This window comes from Passer domesticus, chromosome 35 (genome assembly GCF_036417665.1).
Source record: "Passer domesticus isolate bPasDom1 chromosome 35, bPasDom1.hap1, whole genome shotgun sequence".
Classification (NCBI taxonomy): domain Eukaryota; kingdom Metazoa; phylum Chordata; class Aves; order Passeriformes; family Passeridae; genus Passer; species Passer domesticus.
The window spans coordinates 593,805-620,263 of NC_087508.1; the positions used below are offsets into that span (position 1 = coordinate 593,805).

The window sequence follows — 26,459 nt, forward strand, 5'->3', positions numbered from 1 at the left end:
TATTTTATCTTATTTTATTTTATTTTACTTTACTTTATTTTTTCCCTGGAATTTTTGGGGTCCTTTCCAGGTTATTTTTGGATTTTTTTAAAATTAAAATGTTTAAAAATATTTAAATATTTATTTATATATCTTTATTTATTTATATTATTTATTTATTTATATTATTTATTTATTTATTTATTTATTTATATTTTTATTTATATTATTTATTTATTTATGTATTTAATGTATTTATTTCTTTATTTAGGAGGATTTTTTGGGGGAAATTTTTTTTGGAATTTTAAAAATTTTTTTTGGGGGGGAAATTAAAAAAAAAATCGGGGGAATTTTTTTTTTTTTTGTATTTTTTTTTTTAATTTTTGGGGGGATTTTTCAAAGTTTATTTTTTTGTTTTCCCAGCATTGGATCCGAGACTTTTTTTGGTAAAAAAAAAAGGACAAAATAACAACAAAAAAAAAGGAAAAAAAAAGAAAAAAAGAGAAAATTCTGGGATTTTTTTTCGTTTCTGAATCCAGCCGGGAATTCTCTCAGGATCCTGGGATTCCCAAAAAACCAAAAAAAGCTGGAATTCTTCATCGCGCCGAGGATTTGTTATAAAAATTCTTAATTTCGCAATTCTGAGTGGCTTTTTGGGGATTTGGGGTGGGGCATTCCAGGAGGTCCAGAAAAAACCCCAAAAATGGGGAAAAATGGGGAAAATTGGGAAATAATTGGGGAAAATTGGGGGAAAAATGGGAAAAAATTGTGGAAATTCGGGAAAATTGAGGAAAACGTGGGAAAAATTGGGGAAAAAATGGGGGAAATTTGGGAAATGGAGGAAAAATGGGGAGGGGATACCCAGGGTGGCACCAAGGACCTCAAAGGTGGCACTGGGGACAACGAGAGTGGCACTGGGGACCCAAAGGTGACACTGGGGACCCCAAAGGTGACACAGGGACCCCAAAAGTGACACAGGGACCCCAGGGGTGGCACAGGGACCCCAAAAGTGACACAGGGACCCCAAGGGTGACACAGGGACCCCAAAAGTGACACAGGGACTCCAAGGGTGGCACAGGGACCCCAAGGATGGCACAGGGGACAATCAGAGATGTCACCGTGCTGTTTTATTGCCCATGTCCTGTGCCAGCCTCCTGACGCCGGGGTTGGGGTACTCGGGGTTCTCGATGGCCCCGGGGGTGACAAAGGGACCCCAAAGGTGGCACAGGGACCCCAAAGGTGGCACTAGGGTCAGGTAAAGTGGCACAGGGACCCCAGAGATGGTACCAGGGACCCTAAGGGTGGCACAGGGGACAATCAGAGATGTCACCGCGCTGTTTTATTGCCCACGTCCTGTGCCAACCTCCTGACGCCGGGGTTGGGGTACTCGGGGTTCTCGATGGCCCCGGGGGTGGCACAGGGACCCCAGGGGTGGCACACAGAGTGACACAAGTGTCACCGCGATGTTTTATTGCCCATGTCCTGTGCCAGCCTCCTGACCCCAGGGCTGGGGCACTCGGGGGGCTCTCGATGGCCCCGGGGGTGGCACAGGGACCCCAAGGGTGGCACAGGGACCCCAAAGATGGTACCAGGGATGCCAAGGGTGGCACAAGGGACAATCAGAGATGTCACCGTGCTGTTTTATTGCCCATGTCCTGTGCCAGCCTCCTGACCCCACGGCTGGGGCACTCGGGGGGCTCTCGATGGCCCCGGGGGTGGCACAGGGACCCCGGGGGTGGCACTAGGGCCAAGTAAAGTGGCACAGGGACCCCAGAGATGGTACCAGGGACCCCAGGGGTGGTACTGGTGACAATGACAGATGTCACCGCACTGTTTTATTGCCCACGTCCTGTGCCAGCCTCCTGACCCTGGGGTTGGGGCACTCGGGGGGCTCTGGGGACACTCAGAGGGACCCCAAGGGTGGCACAGGGGACAATCAGAGATGTCACCGCGCTGTTTTATTGCCCATGTCCTGTGCCAACCTCCTGACGCCGGGGTTGGGGTACTCGGGGTTCTCGATGGCCCCGGGCCCGAATTTGAGCTCCAGGAAGCCCCGGGGGTCGTTGGGCGCCTTGGCCGCCACGCCGGCGAACGTCACGGTGCCCAGGGGCACCAGGAAGGCCTCGGGGAACTCCACGTCCTGCCGGTGGCCCAGCCACGTGTCCTTGGTCATGACGGCGCCGGGCCGGGCGTAGAACGGCCACAGGTCCACGTGCAGCCGGTTGGAGCGGCTGAAGTGGACGCGGTAAAACTCCCCCTCGGCCGCCTTCTCCCACAGAAACCCCTGCGGGTCCTCCACCGGCCGGCCCGTGGCCGCCACGGCCGCCAGCCAGCGGCACTTGGGGACGTCGTCGCGGTAGAGCCCCACGTCCACGTCGTAGTCCCAGGGGATGATGTCGCCGAGGCGCACGGCGCCCAGCAGCGTGCCGCCCTCCAGCCAGTGCCGCACGCCGGCCGCCTCCAGCTGGGCCAGCACGTGGCGCGCCGTGGCCCGCAGCGCCCGCAGGCAGCACGGCGGCGTCCAGCGCCCGGCCAGCAGGTACTCGGGGGTCTGCCAGCGCACCGTGCCGAAGCAGCGCGGCGTCTCCTTGGCGCAGCCGTGCCAGCGCCGCGAGCCGTCGGGCAGCACCTCCAGCTTGAGGCCGAAGCGCTCCAGCAGCGCCCGGTGCTGGGCGTCCAGGGAGCTCCGGGCGCGCCACTGGCCGTGAGGGGACGGCGGCGGCCGCGGCGCCAGCGGGAAGGCGGCCGGCAGCAGCAGCAGGCGCCAGCCGCGCGCCGCCGCCTGCAGGGACAGCGAGGCGACCACGGGGCGCGCCAGCGGGAAGGGCAGCGAGAAGAGGTCGCGCGTCCGCAGCAGGAGGACGGCCGGGGCGCCGTCCAGCGTGCCGCACAGCTCGCCGTGCTGGTCACTCTGCTGGTCGCCGTGCTGGTCACTCTGCTGGCCACCGTGCTGGAAACTCTTCGGGTCACCCTGCTGGTGGCTCTGGTGGTCAGCGAGGCCGTAGCGCACCGTCCACGCCTTGATGTCCACCTCCACGGTCAAGCACCGCGGCCGCCGCTGCCCCACGGCCGCCGCCACCACTTTGACGGTGCCATCCGAGGCGGCCTCCAGCGCGTCCCTCATGCGCCGCAGCAGGCCGGGCGCGGCGCGGGCGCCGTCCGGCACCAGGGCCACGTGGCGCGTGCGCACGGCCAGCTCCGGCCGCGGCGGCGGGCGGTGCGGCTCCGGCCGCAGGGACAGCACGGCCACGCCGGCGGGCAGCGGCACCGGCGGGTACGGCGGCGCCTCGGCCGCCACCAGCACCGGGACGCCGGGCAGGGCGGAGAAGGAGCGGGCGGTGGCGGCCACGTCGTGCTCGGGGCCGTCGAAGTCGCGCAGGATGACGGTGACGCCGGGGACGCCGTCGGGGACGCGGCGCGGGTGGCACGAGGCGGGCGCGGCGGGCAGGAGGCGCGAGCAGAGCAGCAGGAGGAGGTTGAGGGCGATGGCGGCGGCCAGGGCGGCCTGGCAGGGGGTGATCCGCATGGTGTCGGGTTAATTAAGTCATTAATTGGGTGGTTAATTAGTTAATTGGCGGGGTAATTCATTGGGAGGTGGTGCTGTGGTGGTGGCGGCGATTCCAGCGGTGACCACGCGGTGGCGCTGTGGAGGCGGAAATGTTAATGAGTTGTTAATGAAGAGTTAATTAATTGCTGATAATTAAACGCCGCCCCAAAAAAATCCCAAAATAGCTAATCCAACAAAGAACCCTAAAATTCCCAAAATTCTCTATAAATCACCAATGAGCACCCCGAAAAAATCTTCTGAACTGCTCAAAATCCTCTCTAGCCTTACACAGACCCCACAAAAAACCCCAAAAAACCCCAAAAAACCCCCTATAAACCCCCAAAATCCCCCCAAAAATTAGAATTAATTCCCGATAATTAAACCCTGCTCCAAAAAAATCCCCTCTGATCTTCCAAAAATTCCTAAACCCTCCCAAAATCTTCTCTAATCCACCAAGGAACACTAAAATTCCCAAAATTCTCTATAAATCACCAATGAGCATCCCAAAAAAATCTTCTAAACTGCCCAAAATCCCCTCTAGCCTTACAAAGACCCCACAAAAAACCCCAAAAATCCCGTATAATCCCCCTATATCCCCCAGAACCCCAAAAATCCCCTCTAACCTTCCAAAGACCCCCCCAAAAAACCCAACCGCCCCCAAAAATCTGCTACAATTGCCCCAAAATTCCCTATAACCACCCAAAAATCCCATATAAACCCCCAAATGCCACCCCAAAAAATCCTAAAACACTCCAAAAACCCCTCAAATCCCCTCTAACTCCCCAAACACCCTCTCAAAAAAATCCTAACACCCCTAAAAATCTCCCAGAACCCCCAAAAAAATCGTAAAATCCCCCAAAATTCCGCTACAGCCCCCCCGCCCCCAACTCCCGTTGCCACGGCAACAGCGCCTCCCTTGGCCCCGCCCACTTCGCGTTGGCCCCGCCCCCTTTCCGGCTCCCTTTGTGGCAGGAAGCCGCTGCCGCCCGTGGCTCCCTTTGTGGCAGCCGCCATGGCGGCCGAGCGGGCTCCGCCGGCCCGGGCCCAACCTCCGCCCCCCGGCCCCGCTCCCGGCCCCGCTCCCGGCCCCGCCCCGGGCTCCGAGCCCGCGGCACGAACCGGCCTCAGCCTGCCGGGCATCCTGCACTTCATCCAGCACGAGTGGGCGCGGTTCGAGGCGGAGAAAGGGCGCTGGGAGGCGGAGAGGGCCGAGCTGCAGGTAATGGCGGCGGCGCTGCCCTCATGAGGGGCGCGCTGAGGGGACGGCGGGGACGGCGGGGACGGCGGGGACGGCGGGGTCACCGGGGCGGGGTGGCCGCGGCCGGCGCCATCTTGGGAGGAAATGGCGGCCGGGGCGGCGGGGAGGGGGTGGGGACACCGGGAGGGGGCGGGGGGCACCGGGGGTACTGGGGATACTGGGATGGGCACTGGGATGGCGCTGGGGGGACTGGGATGGGCACTGGGGACACTGGGATGGGCACTGGGGATGCTGGGGTGAACTGGGATGGGCACTGGGGACACTGGGATGGGCACTGGGGATACTGGGATGGGCACTGGGATGGCGCTGGGGGGAACTGGGGATACTGGGATGGGCACTAAGGATAATGGGATGGGCACTAAGGATAATGGGATGGGCACTGGGGATAATGGGATGGCACTGGGATGGGCACTGGGGATACTGGGGATACTGGGGATACTGGGATGGGCACTGGGATGGCGCTGGGGGGAACTGGGGATACTGGGATGGGCACTAAGGATAATGGGATGGGCACTAAGGATAATGGGATGGCACTGGGATGGGCACTGGGGGTACTGGGGATACTGGGATGGGCACTGGGGATACTGGGATGGGCACTGGGGATACTGGGATGGCACTGGGGATACTGGGATGGGCACTGGGGATACTGGGATGGCACTGGGGATACTGGGATGGGCACTGGGGGGACTGGGGATACTGAGCGCCAGGGCCAGGAGAGCCTCAGGGACCCTGAGTGTCCCCAAGGCCCCTGAGTGTCCCTGTCACCCCTGGGTGTCCCTGTCACCCCTGGGTGTCCCCAATGTCCCCTCTGATGTCCCCAACGTCCCCCAGGCGCAGGTGGCGTTCCTGCAGGGCGAGCGGCAGGGCCAGGAGAGCCTCAGGGACCCTGAGTGTCCCCAAGGACCCTGGGTGTCCCTGTCACCCCTGGGTGTCTCTGTGACCCCCTGATGTCCCCTCTGAAGTCCCCAATGTCCCTTTTTTGTCCCCCAGGCACAGGTGGCGTTCCTGCAGGGCGAGCGGCAGGGCCAGGAGAGCTCAGGGACCCCGAGTGTCCCCAGTGTCCCCAAGACCCCTGAGTGTCCCCAGTGTCCCCAAGGACCCTGGGTGTCCCTGTCACCCCTGGGTGTCCCTGATGTCCCCAGTGTCCCTTTGGTGTCCCGCAGGCGCAGGTGGCGTTCCTGCAGGGCGAGCGGCAGGGCCAGGAGAGCCTCAGGGACCCTGAGTGTCCCCAAGGACCCTGAGTGTCCCTGTCACCCCTGGGTGTCCCCAAGGCCCCTGGGTGTCCCTGTCACCCCTGGGTGTCCCCAATGTCCCCTCTGATGTCCCCAATGTCCCTTTGGTGTCCCCCAGGCGCAGGTGGCGTTCCTGCAGGGCGAGCGGCAGGGCCAGGAGAGCCTCAAGCTGGACCTGGTGCGCCGCATCCGGATGTTGGAGTTCGCCCTCAAGCAGGAGAGGTGGGGGAAAAACCCCGAAAAAACACCCAAAATTTAAAAAAAAACTCCTAAAAATGACACGAAAAATCTTAACAAACACCCAGAAATGCTAAAAATCAGCCAAAAAATCTTAAAAAACACCCAGAAATCCTAAAAAACACACAGAAATCCTAAAAAACACCCAGAAACCCTAAAAAAATCCTCAAAAACACCCAGAAAGCAAAAAAACCTCCTAAAATAACTCAAAAATCCAAAAAACCACACAGAAATCCTAAAAATCACCCCAAAAATCCTAAAAAACACTCAGAAATAAAGAAAACTCCTAATGTCACCCAGAAATCCTAAAAACCACCCACAAAATCCTATAAAAAGTAAAAAAATCCTAAAAAAAAAACCTTTAAAACTACCCAGAAATGCTAAAAGCCACCTAGAAATCTTTAAAAGAACCCTAAAAGTCTCCCAGAAATCCTAACAAGCACCCAGAAATCCTAAAAATTGCCCCAGAATCCTAAAGAAACCCCCAAAATCCAAAAAAACTCTAAAAACCACCTCAAAAACCATAAAAACCACCCCAAAACCCCAAAAAACCCCAGAAATCCTAAAGAAATCATCAAAAACCACCCAAAATCCTAAAAAAAAAAACCCCTAAAAGTTCTAAAGAAATCCTAAAAATCCTGGAAAAGACATCAAAAATCCTAAAAACTACTTAAAAATTCTAAAAATATGCGAGAATCCTAAAGAAACCCCAAAAATCATAAAACACCATCCCAAGGTTTGCCTCCAAAACCCCAAAATTCCCCAAAATCTTAAAAATCTCACCCCAAAACCCATAAAAATCACCCCAAAATCACCCCCAAAAAATCCCTAAAAACCCCAAACTCTCCCCCAAAGACCCAAAATCCAAAAAAAAAAACCCCAAAAAAATCACTCAAAAACCCCAAAAATCATGAAAAAACCCCAAATCACCCCCAAACCCCAAAACCTTAAAAATCCCACCCCAAACTCCTCAAATATCACCCCCAAAAAACCCTAAAAACCCGAAAATCTTCTCCAAGACCTCAAATCCTCAAAAAATCCCAAAAATCCCAAAAATTCCTAAAAACCGCCCAAAACCCCCCAAAACCTTAAAAACCCTGTCCCAAAACCCATAAAAATCACCCCCAAAAATCCTAAAAACCCCAAACCTTTCCCCAAAACCCCAAATCCCAAAAAAATCCCCAAAAAATCCCCAAAATCCCTAAAGTCCTCCCAAAAACCCTGCCCAAAACCACCAAAAAACCCCAAAACCTTAAAAACCCTGCCCCAAAACCCATAAAAATCACCCCCCAAAAAAATCCTACAAACCCCAAACTCTTCTCCAAGACCCCAAATCCCAAAAAAATCCCCAAAAAAATCCCCAAAATCCCTAAAGTCCTCCCAAAAACACCCCAAAAACCCCCAAAACCTTAAAAACCCTGCCTCAAAACTCATAAAAATCACCCCCCAAAATCCTAAAAACCCCAAACCCTTCCCCAAAACCCCAAATCCCAAAAAAATCCCCAAAAAATCCCCAAAAAATCCCCAAAATCCCTAAAGTCCTCCCAAAAACCTGCCCAAAACCACCAAAAAACCCCAAAACCTTAAAAACCCTGCCCCAAAACCCATAAAAATCACCCCAAAAAAATCCTACAAACCCCAAACTCTTCTCCAAGACCCCAAATCCCAAAAAAATCCCAAAAAAAACCCCAAAAATCCCAAATTTGCACCGGCAGGTGCAAGTACCACAAGCTGAAGTTCGGGACGGAGGCGGCGCCGGGGGAGAAGCGCCCGGAGGAGCCGGGTGGGACCCCAAAACTTTGGGGTTTGGGGTTTTTGGGGTTTTTTAGGATTTTTTTGGGTTTTGGGGTTTTTTTTTGGGTGGAATTTGGGGGTTTTTTGGCGTTTTTTGGGGGGATTTTGGGGTATTTGGGTGGAATTTGGGGGTTTTTGGGGGGATTGTTCAGGGTTTTGGGGTTTTTTTAGGATTTTTTTGGGGGGTTTGGGGTTTTTTTTTGGTGGAATTTGGGGTTTTTTGATGTTTTTTGAGGGGATTTTGGGGTTTTTGGGAGGTTTGTTCAGGGGTTTTGGGTTTTTTTTTGGGTGGAATTTGGGTTTTTGGGGGGGATTGTTCAGGGGTTTTGGGGATTTTTGGGGGTTTTTTTAGGATTTTTTTGGGTTTTGGGGGATTTTTTTGGCTGAATTTGGGGTTTTTTGGGGGGATTTTTGGGTTTTTTGGGGGGAATTTTGGGTTATTTTGGGGGGATTTTTGGGTTTTGGGGGGGATTGTTGAGGGTTTTTGGTTTTTTTTAGGATTTTTTTGGGTTTTGGCGTTTTTTTGGGGGCAGAATTCGGTTTTTTTTGGGAAATTTTGGGTTATTTTGGGGGGTTTTTGGGGAGGATTGTTCAGGGTTTTGGGGGTTTTTTTGGATTTTTTTTGGGTTTTGGGGTTTTTTTTGGGTGGAATTTGGTTTTTTTGGGGGATTTTGGGTTATTTTGGGGGGATTTTTGGGGTTTTGGGGGGGATTGATCAGGGTTTTTGGGGATTTTTTAAAATTTTTTGGGGCTTTGGGGTTTTTTGGGTGGAATTTGGGGTTTTTTTGGCGTTTTTGGGGGGATTTTGGGGGGTATTGTTCAGGGTTTTTGGGGATTTTTTGGGTTTTTTTTAGGATTTTTTTGGGTTTGGGTTTTTTTTTTTGGGGCCGAATTTGGGGTTTTTTAGAGGGATTTTGGGTTGTTTTGGGGTTTTGGGGGAGATTTTTGATTTTTTTGGGGGGATTCTTCAGGGTTTTTTGGGTTTTTTGGGGTTTTTGGCTTTTTGGGGGGATTTTGGGGTTTTTTTGGAGAGGATTTTTGGATTTCCAGGTTTTTGGAGGGGATCATTCAGGGTTTTGGGGTTTTTTGGGGGCATTTGGGGATTTTGGGCCGGTTTTGGGATTGTTTTTAGGGTGGATTTTGGGGTATTTTCAGGGCTGTTTTTGGGCTGGTTTGGGGCTATTTTTTGGTTATTTTTGGGCTGGTCTTGAGGTATTTTTGGGGTTATTTCTGGGTTGTTTTGGGCTGGTTTTGGGGTATTTTTGGGGTTATTTTTTGGCTGGTTTTGGGCTATTTTTTGGGGTTATTTCTGCGGTATTTTTGGGCTGGTTTTGGGGTATTTTGGGGGTATTTTTGGGCTGGTTTTGGGGTATTTTTGGGCTGGTTTTGGGGTATTTTTGGGGTAGATTTTGGGGTATTTTTGGGCTGGTTTTGGGGTTATTTCTGGGGTATTTTGGGCTGGTTTTGGGGTGTTTTGGGGGTAGATTTTTGGGTATTTTTGGGGTATTTTTGGGCTGATTTTGGGGCTGGTTTTGGGGTATTTTTGGGGTTATTTTTTGGCTGGTTTTGGGCTATTTTTTGGGGTATTTTTGGGGTTATTTCTGGGGAATTTTTGGGCTGGTTTTGGGGTATTTTTGGGGTATTTTGGGGCTGGTTTTGGGGTATTTTTGGGGTTTCTCACCCCCATTTCCCCCCAGTGTCCAACGGCCCCGTGGAGCTGGAGGGAGCCTGGAAGGAGGGGAGGCAGCTCCTGCGCCAGTGAGTCATTTTTGGGATTTTTGGGGTTTTTTTGGATTTTTTGGGGGGATTTTTGGGGTTTTTTTGGGGTATTTGGGGTTGGGGAGGGTTTGGAGTTTTTTGGGCAATTTTTGAGATTTTTTTTGAGTAATTCTGGGGGATTTTTGTGGAATTTTTGCAGCATTTTTGGGTGATTTTGGAGTGATTTTGGGTGATTTTTTGTGGGAGTTTTCCCATGAATTTTTCTGGGATTTTCCCAGGATTTTTTTCAGATTTTTGTGGGGATTTTTCCAGGATTTTTCGAAGAATTTTTTATTTTATTTTTTCCAGAATTTTTGTGGGATTTTTGCTGGATTTTTGTAGGGATCTTGGAGGTTTTTTGTCAGATTTTTGCCAGATTTTTTTCAGGATATTTCCAGGATTTTTGTGGAATGTTTTCCAGGCTTTTTCCAGGATTTTTTTTTTTTTGAGATTTTATTTCAGGATTTTTGGAGGAATTTTCCCAGGATTATTTCAGGATTTTTGTGGGATTTTCCCAGGATTTTTTGGGGGGGATTTATTCAGGATTTTTGCAGAATTTTTGTGGGAATTTTTCCCACTATTTTTCCAGGATTTTTTGGAGGATTTTTGTGGGATTTTTCCAGGATTTTTGTGGGGATTTTTCCCAGGATTTTTGTGAGGATATTTTGTGGGATTTTTGGGGGTGATTCTTGCAGAATTTTGGGGTTTTTTGGGCCATTTTTGCAGAATTTTATGGGATTTTGGGGTTTTTTTTGCGCAGTCTTAGTAGAGGATTTTGGAGATTTTTAGGAGAGATTTTTGCAGAATTTTGTTGGTTTTTAGGCCTTTTTTGTGGGATTCTTTCCAGGATTTTTGTGGGATTCTTTCAGGATTTTTCCAGGATTTTTGTGAGGATATTTTGAGGGATTTTTGCAGGATTTTTCCCGGATTTTTTGCAGGATTTTTTCCAGGATTTTTGCTGAATTTTTGCAGGATTTTTGTGCGATTTTCACCACGTTTTTGTGGCGATTTTTCTCATTTCCACAGGAATTTTTAGGATCTCCCCCCTGATGATTTTCTTTAGGATTTTCCCCCTCCCAATCCCATTTTTTGTGGATTTCTCCCCATCCCAGGTACCTGGAGGAGGTCGGCTACAGCGACACCATCCTGGACATGAGGTCGCGGCGGCTCCGCTCGCTGCTGGGCCGGAGCCCCCCCGGAATTCCGGGAATTTCCCCCGAAATTTCGGGAATTCCGGGAATTCCCGGAGCCCCCCCCAGCCCCGGGAGCCCCCCCTCCCCTCCCCCGGCCACGGAGTCGCTGCTGCTGCGCCGCATCGAGGAGCAGATCCAGAGGTTTGGGGCAAATTCGGGCAGTTTTGGGTTGGGTTTTTTTTTTGTGGGATTTGGGGGAATTTTTTGGGATTTTTTTGGGGATTTTTTGGGATTTTTAGGGGATTTTTTGGATTTTTAGGGGTTTTTTTTGGATTTTTTAGGCGATTTTTTGGGGGATTTGTTGGGATTTTTAGGGGATTTTTTAGGGGATTTTTTGGGATTTTTTGGGATTTTTTAGGGGATTTTTTGGGATTTTTTGGGATTTTTTAGGGGATTTTTGGGGGGATTTTTTGGGATTTTTAGGGGATTTTTTAGGGGATTTTTTGGGATTTTTAGGGGATTTTTTAGGGGATTTTTTGGGATATTTTAGGGGATTTTTTGGGGGATTTTTAGGGGATTTTTTAGGGGATTTTTTGGGATTTTTAGGGGATTTTTAGGGGATTTTGGGGGATTTTTTGGGATTTTTAGGGGATTTTTTAGGGGATTTTTTTTTATTTTTTAGGGGATTTTTAGGGGATTTTGGGGGATTTTTAGGGGATTTTTGGGGATTTTTAGGGGATTTTTAGGGGATTTTTGGGATTTTTTAGGGGATTTTGGGGGATTTTTAGGGGATTTTTAGGGGATTTTTGGGGGTATTTTTTGGGATTTTTAGGGGATTTTTGGGATTTTTTAGGGGATTTTTGGGGGATTTTTTGGGATTTTTAGGGATTTTTTTGTGGGTTTTGGGGGATTTTAGGGGTTTTTTTGGTGGGGTTTGAGGGTTGTCTCGTGGGATTTTTGGGAGTTTTGGGGATTTTTTTTTTTAAATTTTTTGGGGAGGTTTTAAGATGTTTTTTGGGTGGTTTGGGGTTTTTGAGGGACATTTTGGGATTTTTTTTGTGGGTTTTGGGGGATTTTTGGGAGTTTTTTTGGTGAGGTTTGAGGCTTTTCTCGTGGGATTTTTGGGGTTTCTTTTTCTGGAATTTTTTGGGTTTTAAGAGGTTTTTTGGGGTTTTTAAGAGACATTTGGGGAATTCTGGGGGTTTTTTTTGTGGGGTTTGGGGGTTTTTAAGGGGATTTGGGTTTTTTTTTCCCTAGGATTTTTTTGGGGGTTTTTGGTGAGATTTGGGATTTTTAAGGGGTTTTTTTGCGGGGAGTTTTGGGGAGTTTTTGGGCATTTCTGATATTTTTTTTGGGTTGTTTTGATGGGATTTGGAGGATTTTTTTGGGAATTTTCTGGGTTTTGGGGAATTTTTGGGGGTTTTTCAGTGGGTTTCTTCCTGGGATATTTTTGGAGTTTTTTGGTGGGATTTGAAGGTTTTTTCGGGAATTTTTAGGATTTCCCATGGGATTTTTGGGGATTTCTCGTGGGATTTTTGAGGATTTCTTGTGGGATTTTTGAGGATTTCTGATGGAATTTTGATGATTTCTCGTGGGATTTTTTGGGGGATTTTGACATTTTCATCATTTTTTGATCGTTTTTAATGGCATTTTTTTTAGGATTTTCCCTTTGTTTTTACACTTTTTTGGGATTTTTCCCATTTTTCCCCCCCAGGAACGCCGGGAAGGAGCCGCAGGCGGGGCTGAGCCCCTCCCCCCCTGAGGAAGACAGCGATGAGGAAGAGGAGCCCGAGGGCCCCTCCCCCACCCCGGCCCGCAGGAGGGGCAAGGTCTGACCCAAACCGGGGGATTTTGGGGGATTTTTAGGGAATTTTGGGGAATTTTAGGGAATTTTGTGGTATTTTTAGGGATTTTGGGGGATTTTTAGGGGAATTTTGGGGGATTTTTAGGGCATTTTTGTGGATTTGAGGGGATATTTTGGGGAATTTTAGGGAATTTTGGGGGATTTTAGGGGATTTTGGGGGATTTTTAGAGGATTTGGGAAGATTTTTGGGGGATTTGGGGGGATTTTAGGGGATTTTTTGGGGATTTTGTCCTTTTTCTGTCCCTTTTTTTGTCCCTATTTTTGTCCCCACCCTGAGCGTGTCCCTTTGTCCCCAGGGTGTCCCCAAGGTCCCTGAGGAGGAGGAGGAGGACGATGAGGATGAAGAGGACTCCGAGGACGCCCTGGGCGAGTTCGACTTCCTGGGGACACCTGGGGACACCCTGGGGACACCTGGGGACATCCGAGGTGAGCCTGGGGACACCTGGGGACACTTGGGGGCACCTGGGGACATCAGAGGTGAGCCTGGGGACACCTGGGGACATCTGGGGACATCCGAGGTGAGCCTGGGGACACCTTGGGGACACCTGGGGACAGCTGGGGCCATCAGAGGTGAGCTCAGGGACACCTGGGGACACCTGGGGACACCTGGGGACATCAGAGGTGAGCCTGGGGACACCTGGGGTGAGCTTGGGACACCTGGGGTGAGCCTGGGGACACCTGGGGACACCTGGGGACATCCGAGGTGAGCCTGGGGACACCTGGGGACACCTGGGGACACCTTGGGGACACCTGGGGACATCCGAGGTGAGCCTGGGGACACCTTGGGGACACCTGGGGACAGCTGGGGCCATCAGAGGTGAGCTCAGGGACACCTGGGGACACCTGGGGACATCCGAGGTGAGCCTGGGGACATCAGAGGTGAGCTCAGGGACACCTTGGGGACACCTGGGGACACCTGGGGACATCAGAGGTGAGCCTGGGGACACCTGGGGTGAGCTTGGGACACCTTGCGGACAGCTTGGGGACACCTGGGGACACCTGGGGTGAACCTGGGGACACCTGGGGACACCTTGGGGACAGCTGGGGACATCCGAGGTGAGCTCAGGGACATTTGGGGACACTTGGGGACATCTCCTGACCCCTCCCCCCCATTGTCACAGAGAGCCACCGGTGCCACCTGCGGGACGGGGACCTGGGGCCACCGCGGCCACTGCGGCCACCGGAAGGTAAGGACAGGCGTGTCACCCATGTCACCTGTGTCACCTGTGTCACCCGTGTCACCTGTGTCACCTATGTCACCTGTGTCACCCGTGTCACCCATGTCACCCGTGTCACCTGTGTCACCCGTGTCACCTGGGGGGGCTCTGTGTCCCCAGTGCCACCCCAGTGTCACTGTCCCCATTGTCCCATCTGTCCCCAGGGTGTCCCCATTGTCCCCAAAGCCCCTCTGGTGTCACTGTCTTCATTGTCCCCAGGGTGTCTCCAAGGCCACCCCGGTGTCACTGTCCCCACTGTCCCCTGTGTCCCCAGGGCCCCTGGGTGTCCCCTGTGTCCCCAAAGCCCCTCTGGTGTCACTGTCCCCATTGTCCTTTCTGTCCCCAGGGTGTCCCCTGTGTCCCCAAGGCCACCGCAGTGTCACTGTCCCCATTGTCCTTTCTGTCCCCAGGGTGTCCCCTGTGTCCCCAAGGCCACTCTGATGTCACTGTCCCCATTGTCCCCTCTGCCCTCTCTGTCCCTGGGTGTCCCCAAGGCCACCCCGGTGTCACTGTCCCCACTGTCCCCACTGTCCCCTGTGTCCCCAGGGCCCCTGGGTGTCCCCTGTGTCCCCATTGTCCCCTGTGTCCCCAAGGCCCCTCTGGTGTCACTGTCCCCACTGTCCCCATTTTCCTTTCTGTCCCCTGTGTGTCCCCAAGGTCACCCTGGTGTCACTGTCCCCCACTGTCCCCATTGTCCCTGGGTGTCCCCAAGGCCCCCCTGGTGTCACTGTCCCTGTCCCTGTGTCCCCACTGTCCCCTGTGTCCCCAGTGTGCCTGGGTGTCCCCAAGGCCGCTCTGGAGTCACTGTCCCCATTGTCCCCAGGGTCCCTGGGTGTCCCCAAGGCCCCCCCAGTGTCACTGTCCCCTGTGTCCCCACTGTCCCCATTGTCCCCAGTGTCCCTGGGTGTCCCCAAGGCCGCTCTGGTGTCACTGTCCCTGTCCCTGTGTCCCCAGGGCTCCCGGCCGAGGCGCTGGCCCTGGATGGCCTCGGGGACCTGGCGGAGCTGACGGTGACAAATGACAACGACGGCGGCGACGTGAGTGCCACCCCGTGTCCCCAAGTGCCACCCGTGCCTGTCCCCAGTGCCACCTGCGCCTGTCCCCATGTCCCCAGTGCCACCCCGTGTCCCCAGTGCCACCCGCGCCTGTCCCCATGTCCCCGAGTGCCACCACAGCCCTGTCCTGAGTGTCCCCAAGTGCCACCATGGCCCTGGTTCTGCCATGCCCCCAAGTGCCACCATGGCCCTGGTGTCCCGAGTGTCGCCAAGTGCCACCACACTCTTGTTCTGCTGTGTCCCCAAGTGCCACCATATCCCAATATCCCCATCTGCCACCATTCCCCAGCGTGTCCCCAAGTGTCCCCAAGTGCCACCATGTCCCAATATCCCAGTGTCCCCAAGTGTCCCCAAGTGCCACCGTGTCCCCAGGTGACGGACGGCCGCGCGCTGTCCCCGAAGCGCAGCTGGAGCCTGCGCCTGTCCCCAAGTGTCCCCAAGTGCCACCATGTCCTGAAGTGCCACCACAGCCGAATTCTGCAGTGTCCCAAGTGTCCCCAAGTGTCCCCAAGTGCCACCGTGTCCCCAAGTGCCACCGTGTCCCCAGGTGACGGACGGCCGCGCGCTGTCCCCGAAGCGCAGCTGGAGCCCGCGTGTGACATCAGTGTCCCAGTGTCCCCAAGTGCCACCATGTCCCAATATCCCAGTGTCCCCAAGTGTCCCCAAGTGCCACCGTGTCCCCAGGTGACGGATGGCCGCGCGCTGTCCCCGAAGCGCAGCTGGAACCCGCATGTCCCATCAATGTCCCTGTGTCCCCAAGTGCCACCATGCCCTTGTTTCCCCCCATATCCCAGTGTCCCCAAGTGTCCCCAAGTGCCACCGTGTCCCCAGGTGACGGACGGCCGCGCGCTGTCCCCGAAGCGCAGCTGGAGCCCGCGCCTGACGCTGCGCAGCCACTACGACGCCGTGCGGGCGCTGGCCTTTGTCCCTTGTCACCCGGCGCTGGTGACGGCCTCCGAGGACGCCACCCTCAAGCTCTGGAACCTGCAGAAGCCGCTCGTGCCCAGGAAGTGGGTGACACGCGGGTGACACGCGGGTGACACGCGGTGACAGGGGGTGGCAGGGGTTGGTGGGGGTGCCGTGGCCGTTGTCACCGCGTTGTCACCACGTTGTCACCGTTGTCCCCTCAGGAACGCGGCGCTGGACGTGGAGCCGGTGTACGCCTTCCGCGGGCACAGGTTTGTCACCTCTGTGTCACCTCCGTGTCATCTCATTGTCACCTCAGTGTCACCTTCATTGTCACATCAGTGGTTGTGGCTTTATTCCTGTTTTTTGTCACTTTGTCACTTCATTGTCACATCTCTGTGTCACCTCTGTGTCGCCTCATTGTCATCTTCATTGTCACATCAGTGTCACCTCTTTGTCACCTCTCTGTCACCTCTGTGTCACCTCATTGTCACTTTCATTGTCACATCGGTGGTTGTGGCTTTATTCAGTTTTTTGTCACTTTGTCACCTTGGTGTCACCCCTTTGTTACCTCATTGTCACCTCAGTGTCACTTCAGTGTCTTCTCATTGTCACCTTCATTGTCACACTGGTGGTTGTGGCTTTATTCTTGCTTTTTGTCACTTTGTCACCTTGGTGTCACCTTGGTGTCACCTCGGTGTTGTCTCATTGTCACTTCTATTGCCACCTCAGTGGTTGTGGTTTTATTCCTGTTTTTTGTCACTTTGTCACCTCATTGTCAGCTCAGGGTCACCTCAGTGTCACCTTCATTGTCACCTCGGTGGTTGTGGCTTTATTCTTGCTTTTTGTCACTTTGTCACCTTGGTGTCACCTCCTTGTTACTCGCTTGTCACCTGGCTGTGATTGTACAGGGAATTTTTGTCACTTTGTCACCGTCCCAGGGCCACTGTGCTGGCAGTGACACGGGTGACAGTGACAGCGATGACACCGCTGTGATTTCTGTCCCTTTGTCACTGTCCAGGGGCCCTGTGCTGGCAGTGACAGTGACACAGGTGACAGCAGTGACAGCGGTGACACCACTGTGATTTTTGTCCCTCTGTCCCCTCCCATGGGCCCTGTGCTGGCAGTGACAGTGACACAGGTGACAAAAGTGACAGCAGTGACACCAGTGTGATTTCTGTCATTCTGTCCCCATCCAGGGGCTCAGTGCTGTCACTGTGCTGGCAGTGACACAGGTGACAGCAGTGACACCGCTGTGATTTCTGTCACTTTGTCCCCATCCAGGGGCCCTGTACTGGCAGTGACAGTGACACAGGTGACAGCAGTGACAGCGGTGACACCAGTGTGATTTCTGTCACTCTGTCCCCGTCCAGGGGCCCGGTACTGTCAGTGGCACAGGTGACAGCAGTGACACTGGTGACAGTGGTGACATTGCTGTAATTTCTGTCCCCGTCCAGGGGCCCGGTGCTGGCAGTGACAGTGACACTGGTGACAGCAGTGACACCGCTGTGATTTCTGTCCCTCTGTCCCCGTCCAGGGGCCCGGTGCTGGCAGTGACAGTGACACTGGTGACAGCAGTGACACCGCTGTGATTTCTGTCCCTCTGTCCCCTCCCAGGGGCCCGGTGCTGGCAGTGACAGTGACACTGGTGACAGCAGTGACACCGCTGTAATTTCTGTCCCTCTGTCCCTGTCCAGGGGCCCGGTGCTGGCGGTGGCGGTGGCGGCAGGTGACACTGGTGACACTGGTGACAGCGGTGACAGCGGGGGCGCGGGGCTGTGCTGCAGTGCCGGGGTGGACGCTCGGATCCGCTGCTGGCGCCTCCCGGGGCTGGACAGCGACCCCTACGACGGCTACGGTGGGTGGCACTGGGGACAGCGGGGACACGGGGACATGGGGGACAGCAGGGACACTGGGGACAGCAGGGACACTGGGGACATTGGGGACAGCGGGGACAGCAGGGACAGCGGGGACACTGGGGACACTGGGGACACCGGGGACATTGGGGACATTGGGGACATTGGGGACATCGGGGACATTGGGGACATTGGGGACACTGGGGACATTGGGGACATCGGGGACATCGGGGACATTGGGGACATTGGGGACACCGGGGACATTGGGGACAGCAGGGACACTGGGGACATCGGGGACAGCAGGGACACCGGGGACATTGGGGACATTGGGGACACTGGGGACACTGGGGACACTGGGGACATCAGGGACATCGGGGGTGTGGTGGGACCTGGGGACATTGGGGACACCGGGGACAGCGGGGACAGCGGGGACACTGGGGACACCTGGGGATATTGGGGTGTGGTGGCACTCAGGGACATCAGGGACACTGGGGACAGTAGGGACAGCAGGGACATCGGGGGTGTGGTGGCACCTGGGGACACTGGGGACACCTTGGAATACTGGGGTGTGGTGGCACCTGGGGACATCAGAGACACCTGGGGATATGGGAGTGTGGTGGCACCTGGGGACAGCAGGGACATCAGGGACACCGGGAACATCCAGGGGTGTGGTGGCACTCGGGGACACTGGGGACATGCCGGGGTGTGGTGGCACCAGGGGACACCGGGGACATTGGAGGTGTGGTGGCACTTGGGACATCGGGGACATCTGGGGGTGTGGTGGCACCTGTGGACAATGCTACCCTATCAATGTCCCCTGTGTCCCCAGACCCGCGGGTGCTGCGCGGGGTCCCCGATGTCCCCAATGTCCCCAGTGTCCCCAGTGATGTCCCCATCAATGTCCCCTGTGTCCCCAGACCCGCGGGTGCTGCGCGGGGTCCTCGAGGGCCACGCCGACGCCGTCTGGGGCCTGGCCTTCGATGTCACCGGGCGTCACCTGGCCTCGTGCTCGGCCGACGGCACCGTGCGCCTCTGGGACCCCCGCGGGGACAGCGGCGGTGGCAGCGGCACGGCTGGCACCTGCCTCAGCGTCCTGGACGGGCACAAAGGTGAGCGGGGACACGGCTGGGGACACTGGGGTGGGGACAGCTGGGGACACAGCTGAGACATTGGGGACACAGCTGGGGACACTGGGGACAGAGCTGGGGACACAGCTGGGGACACTGGGGACAGCGGGTGACATTGGGGACAGCTGGGGACATGGGGGGACACACCTGAGACATTGGGGACACAGCTGGGGACACTGGGGACAGAGCTGGGGACACAGCTGGGGACACTGGGGACAGCGGGTGACATTGGGGACAGCTGGGGACATGGGGGACACACCTGAGACATTGGGGACACAGCTGGGGACACTGGGGACAGAGCTGGGGACACAGCTGAGACATTGGGGACACAGCTGGGGACACTGGGGACAGAGCTGGGGACATTGGAGACACACCTGGGGACATACCTGAGACATTGGGGACAGCTGGGGACATTGGGGACAGCTGGGACACATCTGGGGGCACTGGGGACACTTGGGGACACACGTGGGGGCATTGGGGACACACGTGGGGGCATTGGGGACACACCTGGGGACACCTGGGGACACACCTGAGACATTGGGGACAGCTGGGGACAGAGCTGGGGACACAGCTGAGACATTGGGGACAGCTGGGACACAGCTGGGGACACTGGGGACACAGCCAAGTGACATTGGGGACACACCTGAGGACACCTGGGACACACCTGGACAGCCTGGGGTCACCTCTGGTGTCACACCTGTCCCCCAGGTGTCACACCTGTCCCCTCACTGTCCCCGTTTCAGATCACGGTGTCCCCACCTCAGTGACGTTCCAGGTGTGACACACCTGTCCCCAGGTGTCACACCTGTCCCCTCACCTGTGCAGGTGTCACACCTGTCCCCTCACCTGTTGGTTTCAGATCACAGTGTCCCCACCTCGGTGACGTTCCAGGTGTGACACACCTGTCCCCTCACCTGTGCAGGTGTCACACCTGTCCCCTCACCTGTTGGTTTCAGATCACGGTGTCCCCACCTCGGTGACGTTCGTCCCCACCCACCCGGCCCAGCTGGTGGCCGGCTTCCGCTCCGGTGCCACCGTGCTCTACGACCTCGAGGCCACCAAGGCCACCCTGGTGTCCCCAAACGGCGGTGAGTGACCCCCCTGATGTCCCCAAAGGCCACCTGAACTCCCCGATGGCCCCAAGGGTCACCTGAACCCCCCCGATGTCCCCAAGGGGCACCTGAACCCCTCCAATGTCCCCAAGGGCCACCTGAACCCCCCTGATGTCCCCAAGGGGCACCTGAACCCCTCCAATGTCCCCAAGGGCCACCTGAACCCCTCCAATGTCCCCAAGGGGCACCTGAACCTCCCTGATGTCCCCAAGGGGCACCTGAACCCCCCTGATGTCCCCAAGGGCCACCTGAACCCTCCTGATGTCCTCAATGTCCCCAAGGGTCACCTGAGATCACCTGGGGTCACCTAAACCCCCCCAATGTCCCCAAGTGTCCCCTGACCCCCTCTTTGTCCCCTGAGGTCCCCAAGGGCCACCTGGGGTCACCTGAACATGTCTCCCCAATGTCCCCAAGGGCCACCTGACCCTGCCAGGTGTCCCTGCTGTCCCCTCAGGTGGCCATGCCCAGGTGAACCAGGTGGTCACTCTGGGTGTCCCCAGGTGTCCCCAATGTCCCCAATGCCCCCCCAGGTGGCCGTGCCCAGGTGAACCAGGTGGTCACTCTGAGTGTCCCCAATGTCCCCAATGCCCCCCCAGGTGGCCATGCCCAGGTGAACCAGGTGGTCACTCTGTCCCCAGGTGTCACTCTGGGTGTCCCCAGGTGTCACTCTGACTGTCCCCAATGTCCCCAGGTGTCCCCTGACCCCCCTGGTGTCCCCGCTGTCCCCGCAGGTGGCCGTGCCCAGGTGAACCAGGTGGTCACTCTGGGTGTCCCCAATGTCCCCAGGTGTCCCCAATGTCCCCAATGTCCCCAATGCCCCCCCAGGTGGCCGTGCCCAGGTGAACCAGGTGGTCACTCTGGGTGTCCCCAATGTCCCCAATGTCCCCAATGTCCTCAGGTGGCCGTGCCCAGGTGAACCAGGTGTCACTCTGGGTGTCCCCAGGTGGTCACTCTGACTGTCCCCAATGTCCCCAGGTGGCCGTGCCCAGGTGAACCAGGTGGTCACTCTGGGTGTCCCCAATGTCCCCGGGTGTCCCCAATGTCCCCAATGTCCCCAATGTCCCCAGGTGGCCGTGCCCAGGTGAACCAGGTGGTCGCTCACCCCTCGCAGCCGCTGACCATCACGGCCAGCGACGACCGCGCCATCCGCTACCTGGACAACCGCACAGGTGGGCTCGTCAGGCTAATTAGGGGTAATTAGGGGGTTGTTAGTGTAATTTGGGGTGTAATTAGGGGTCATTAGGTTAATTAGGAGTCACTTAGGGGTCGTCAGGGTAATGAGGGGATCATTATGGGGTCATTAGGGTAATGAGGGGATCATTAGGGGCTAATTAGGGTAATGAGAGTGTCATTAAGGATCATTAAGGTAATGAGTGGGTCATTACGGGTAATGAGGGTGTCATGAGGAGTCATTAGGGTAATGAAGGGATCATTAGGGTGATTAGGGGTCACTAGGTGGTGACTGGGGGTAATTAGCTGATCATTAGGGTAATTAAGGAGTTATAAGGGTGTCATTAGTGGTCATTAGGGTAATCAGAAGATCATTAGGGGTCATTAGGGTAATGAGAGTGCTATTAGGATGTAATTAGGGTAATGAGGGGGTCATTAGAAGGTAATTAGGCTAATGAGGAGCCGTCATTACCCCTAATGAGGCCAGGAAAGGGGTGTGGCCTTACCCAGCCCCGCCCATTCACACCACACCCCTCACTGACCACACCCTTTTGTGGCCGCGCCCACATCCCAGAGTCACCTCCCCCTTTGCTGACCACACCCTATTTGGCCACACCCCTCACCACCACACACCTTTAGGCCCCACCCCTTTCCCCCTGACCACACCCCCTTTAGGCCACACCCCTTCACTGACCATGTGATTTTAGTCTGCTCCCTTTGCTGGCCACGCCCTCTCAGGCCCCACCCTGCTGACCACACCCTCTCAGGCCATGCCCCCACTGACCACACCCTTCCAGGCCCCACCCCTGCTGACCACACCCTGGCAGGCCCCGCCCCCTGCTGACCATGCCCTGCCAAGCCCTCCCCTTCCAGGCCCCGCCCCCACTGACCACACCCTGGCAGGCCCCGCCCCCTGCTGACCATGCCCTGCCAAGCCCTCCCCTTCCAGGCCCCACCCCCACTGACCACGCCCTGGCAGGCCCCGCCCCCTGTTGATTAAGCCCCGCCCCCAGGTGCGGTGGTGCACTCCATGGTCGCTCACCTGGACGCCGTCACCTGCCTGGCCCTGGACCCCAGCGGAGCCTTCCTGCTGTCCGGCAGTGAGTGACCACTGAGTGACCAATGAGTGACCGCTGAGTGACCCTGAGTGACCATGAGTGACCACTGAGTGACCGCTGAGTGACCCTGAGTGACCCTGAGTGACCATGAGTGACCACTGAGTGACCCTGAGTGACCCTGAGTGACCGATGAGTGACCAATGAGTGACCAATGAGTGACCTGAGTGACCACTGAGTGACCAATGAGCAAGGAGTGACCGATGGGTGATCCTGAGTGACCACTGAGTGACTGCTGACCACGAGTGACCAATGAGTGACCCTGAGTGACTGATGAGTGACCGATGAGTGATCCTGAGTGACCACTGAGTGACCAATGAGCAATGAGTGACCATGAGTGACTGCTGAGTGACCCATGAGTGACTCTGAATGACTGATGAGTGACCAATGAGCAATGAGTGACCACTGAGTGACCGCTGACCACGAGTGACCAATGAGTGACCACTGAGTGACCGATGAGCAATGAGTGACCATGAGTGACTGCTGAGTGACCGCTGACCATGAGTGACCAATGAGTGACCATGAGTGACCACTGAGTGACCTGAGTGACCAATGAGTGACCACTGAGTGACCTGAGTGACCACTGAGTGACCCTGAGTGACCCTGAGTGACCATGAGTGACCAATGAGCAAGGAGTGACCGATGGGTGATCCTGAGTGACCACTGAGTGATCATGAGTGACCATGAGTGACTAAAGAGTGACCAGTGAGTGACCATTGTCATTGTCAACCTGTCCCCATGTCCCCAGGTGTGTCCCCAGGTGTGTCCCCTGTGTCACCTGTGTCACCTGTGTGCAGGAGCTGCCCTCACCTGTGTCACCTGTGTCCCTGTGTCACCTGTGTCCCCTGTGTGTCCCCAGGTCACGACTGCTCTCTGCGCCTGTGGCACCTGTGCCAGCGCACCTGTGTGCAGGAGCTGCCCTCACCTGTGTCCCTGTGTCCCTGTGTCACCTGTGTGCAGGAGCTGCCCTCACCTGTGTCACCTGTGTGTCCCTGTGTCACCTGTGTCCCTGTGTCCCTGTGTGCAGGAGCTGCCCTCACCTGTGTCCCTGTGTCCCCTGTGTGTCCCTGTGTGTCCCCAGGTCACGACTGCTCCCTGCGCCTGTGGCACCTGTGCCAGCGCACCTGTGTGCAGGAGCTGCCCTCACCTGTGTCCCTGTGTCACCTGTGTCCCTGTGTGTCCCTGTGTCCCCAGGTCACGACTGCTCTCTCCGCCTGTGGCACCTGTGCCAGCGCACCTGTGTGCAGGAGCTGCCCTCACCTGTGTCCCTGTGTCACCTGTGTCACCTGTGTCACCTGTGTGCAGGAGCTGCCCTCACCTGTGTCCCTGTGTCACCTGTGTCCCTGTGTCACCTGTGTCCCTGTGTCCGTGTGTCACCTGTGTCCCTGTCCCCCCAGGTCACGACTGCTCGCTGCGCCTGTGGCACCTGTGCCAGCGCACCTGTGTGCAGGAGCTGCCCGCTCACCGCCGCAAGCACGAGGAGGCCGTGCTGGCCGTGGCCTTCCACCCCCGGCGCGCCCTCAGCGCCAGCGCCGGCGCCGACGCCCTGGCCAAGGTGTTCGTCTGACGCCTGGCACACCTGGGCACACCTGGGCACACCTGGGCACACCTGGACACAGCTGTGGACAGCGCCAGGACAGGACAGGAGGTGGTGTCACTTTGTTCCTCTGTGTGTTGGTGGCACCTGTCACCTCTCCCAGACTGGGGTGGCACCTGGGCACACCTGGTGGCACCTTGGCACACCTGGGCACACCTGGGGAGAGCACTGGGACCAGACAGGATGTGGTGCTCTTTGTCCCTCTGTGTGTTGGTGGCACCTGTGGTGGCACCTGTGGTGTCCTCTGTCACCTCTCCCGGACTGGGGTGGCACCTGGGCACACCTGGTGGCACCTGGGGACAATGCCAGAACAGGACAGGACATGGTGCCATTTGTCTCTCCGTGTGTTGGTGGCACCTGGTGGTCTCTGTCACCTCCCCTTGCCCAGGGATCAGGTGTGACACACCTGAGGTGGCACCTGGGCACACCTGGTGGCACCTGGGGACAGCACCAGGACAGGACAGGACATGGTGCCATTTGTCTCTCCATGTGTTGGTGGCACCTGGTGGCCTCTGTCACCTCCCCTTGCTCAGAGACCAGGTGTGACACACCTGTGGTGGCACCTGGGCACACCTGAGGTGACACCTGGGCACACCTGGGCACACCTGGGCACACCTGGTGGCCTCACCACAGACCAAGGACAGGACAGGAGGTGGCACCACGGTGACACAGTTTGTTCCTCTGTGTCTTGGTGGCACCTGGTGGCCCAGGGACCAGGTGAGGTGACACCTGGGGACACCTGGTGGCACACCTGGGCACACCTGGGGGCAGCACCAGGAACAGGACAGGAGGTGGCACTGAGGTGACATCGGTCATTGCTGCGTGCTGGTGGCACCTGGTGGCATCAGGTGGCCTCGGTCACCTCCCCCCGAGCAGGTGACACACCTGAGGTGGCACCTGGGCAGGTGAGGTGGCACCTGCCATTGTCACCTGTCCCTGCCCAGGCCTGAAGGGCTCTGTTCCCTCCCCCCCCCCTCAAATTTGGGACAAATTTGGGACAATTTGGGGGATTTTTCCCTCCAGGTAAATCCCAAATTTTAGGGATTTTTTCCCAAATTTTTAGGATTTTTCCCCAATTTTTTCATATTTTTCCCCACCAGAAAAATCCCAAATTTGGGGGATTTTTCCCTCCAGATAAAAATCCCAAATTTTAGAGATTTTTCCCCAAAATTTTTAGAATTTTTTCCGCCATTTAAATCCCAAATTTTAAGGTTTTTCCCCAAATTTTTTATAATTTTCCCCCCATCTAAATCCCAAATTTTAGGGATTTTTTTCCCAAAATTTGGGGATTTTTTCCTTCCAATTTTTTGTATTTTCTCCCACCAGATAAATCCCAAATTTTGGGGATTTTTCCTTCTGGATAAATCCCAAATTTTAGGGTTCCCCCCCAATTTTTAAGATCCCCCCCCCCCCCATTAATTCCCAAATTTTAGGGAATTTTCCTCAATTTTTAGGATTTTCCCACCCAAGTAAATCCCAATTTTGGGGGTTTTCCTCACAAATTTTGTAATTTCCCCCCAATTTTTAGGGTTTTTCCCTCAAATTTTTTGGGTTTTCCCCCCAAATCAATCCCAAATTTTGGCATTTTCTCCCCAAATTTTTAGGATTTTTTTGCCTGAAAAATCCCAATTTTTAGGATTTTTCCCAATTTTTAGGAGTCTTTCCCCCCAAGATTTTTGGGATGTTCCCCCCCCACGTAAATCCCAATTTTTTTAAATATTTCCCCCCCTAATTTTTAGGGTTTTTTCCCTCAGAAAAATCCAAATTTTTGGGATTTCACCCTCTGGATAAATCCCAAATTTTAGATATTCCCCCTCCCCCCGCTCCCATTTTTGGGATTTCCCCCACTAATTTTGGGATTTTTTTTTCTCCCCAAATTTGGGGAATTTTCCCCCCCAATTTTTGGGATTTTTCCCCCAATTTTGGGAATTTTTTCCCTGCAGTTATTGGAATTTCCATCCCCCGCAAAATTTGGGGATTTTTACCCCCAAATTTTGGTATTTTCCCCCCAATTTTTGGTATTTCCCCTCCCAAATTTTTGGGATTTTCCCCCACATTTTTGGGATTTTTTTCCCCCCAAATTTTACGATTCCCCCCCAGATTTTGGGATTTTTCCTCCCAATTTTTGGGATTTTCCCCCAATTTTTAGGTGTTCCCTCCCCCCAATTTTGGGGATTTTTTCCCCAATTTTTGGGATTTTTTTCCCCCGATTTTTGGGATTTTCCCCCTTTGTAAATTTTGTACAGCTGAAAACTCCCCCAAATCCCCTAAAAATTCCCCAAATTCCTTTTGAAATCCCCCAAAATCCCCCAAAGCCGCCCCCCCGGGGCTGCCAGCGCTGCCTTATCACCGTGTGATAATCGCGGAGCCCCAAAATTCCCCAAATTCCCCCCAAAAATCCCCCAAATCCCCCTTTTTCACGGCGTTTTCTTGGATATTTATTTGGTGTTTTTGGGGTTTTTTGGGGTGGGGGAGGGGCGGCAATAAAAGATTTTGGCAAAA

General features: G+C 54.9%; 2 protein-coding genes across 2 annotated transcripts; one reads left to right on the plus strand and one right to left on the minus strand.

The window, feature by feature from the left end:
* Positions 1-1,434: 1,434 nt before the first annotated feature.
* Positions 1,435-4,869, minus strand: FKRP (fukutin related protein). The gene is made up of 2 exons (XM_064402155.1): positions 4,646-4,869; positions 1,435-3,622 (listed from the first exon to the last, which is right to left on the minus strand). The coding sequence occupies exon 2, from the start codon at positions 3,503-3,505 to the stop codon at positions 1,925-1,927; it is 1,581 nt and encodes a 526-aa protein (XP_064258225.1). The 5' UTR covers positions 3,506-3,622; positions 4,646-4,869; the 3' UTR covers positions 1,435-1,924.
* Positions 4,481-26,459, plus strand: STRN4 (striatin 4). The gene is made up of 17 exons (XM_064402154.1): positions 4,481-4,745; positions 6,135-6,238; positions 7,969-8,036; positions 9,745-9,805; positions 10,918-11,139; positions 12,653-12,767; positions 13,099-13,228; positions 13,924-13,989; positions 14,974-15,056; positions 15,906-16,084; positions 16,205-16,252; positions 17,678-17,838; positions 18,754-18,945; positions 19,920-20,051; positions 21,143-21,244; positions 22,259-22,345; positions 23,758-26,459. The coding sequence occupies exons 1-17, from the start codon at positions 4,539-4,541 to the stop codon at positions 23,925-23,927; spliced, it is 2,127 nt and encodes a 708-aa protein (XP_064258224.1). The 5' UTR covers positions 4,481-4,538; the 3' UTR covers positions 23,928-26,459.

Coding starts and splice junctions, on each gene's coding strand:
- FKRP (XM_064402155.1), bottom strand. CDS start 3,505: ATGCGGATCACCCCCTGCCAGGCCGCCCTGGCCGCCGCCATCGCCCTC.
- STRN4 (XM_064402154.1), top strand. CDS start 4,539: ATGGCGGCCGAGCGGGCTCCGCCGGCCCGGGCCCAACCTCCGCCCCCC. Junction 8,037..9,744: donor GAAGCGCCCGGAGGAGCCGG/GTGGGACCCCAA, acceptor ATTTCCCCCCAG/TGTCCAACGGCCCCGTGGAG. Junction 17,839..18,753: donor CGACCCCTACGACGGCTACG/GTGGGTGGCACT, acceptor CTGTGTCCCCAG/ACCCGCGGGTGCTGCGCGGG.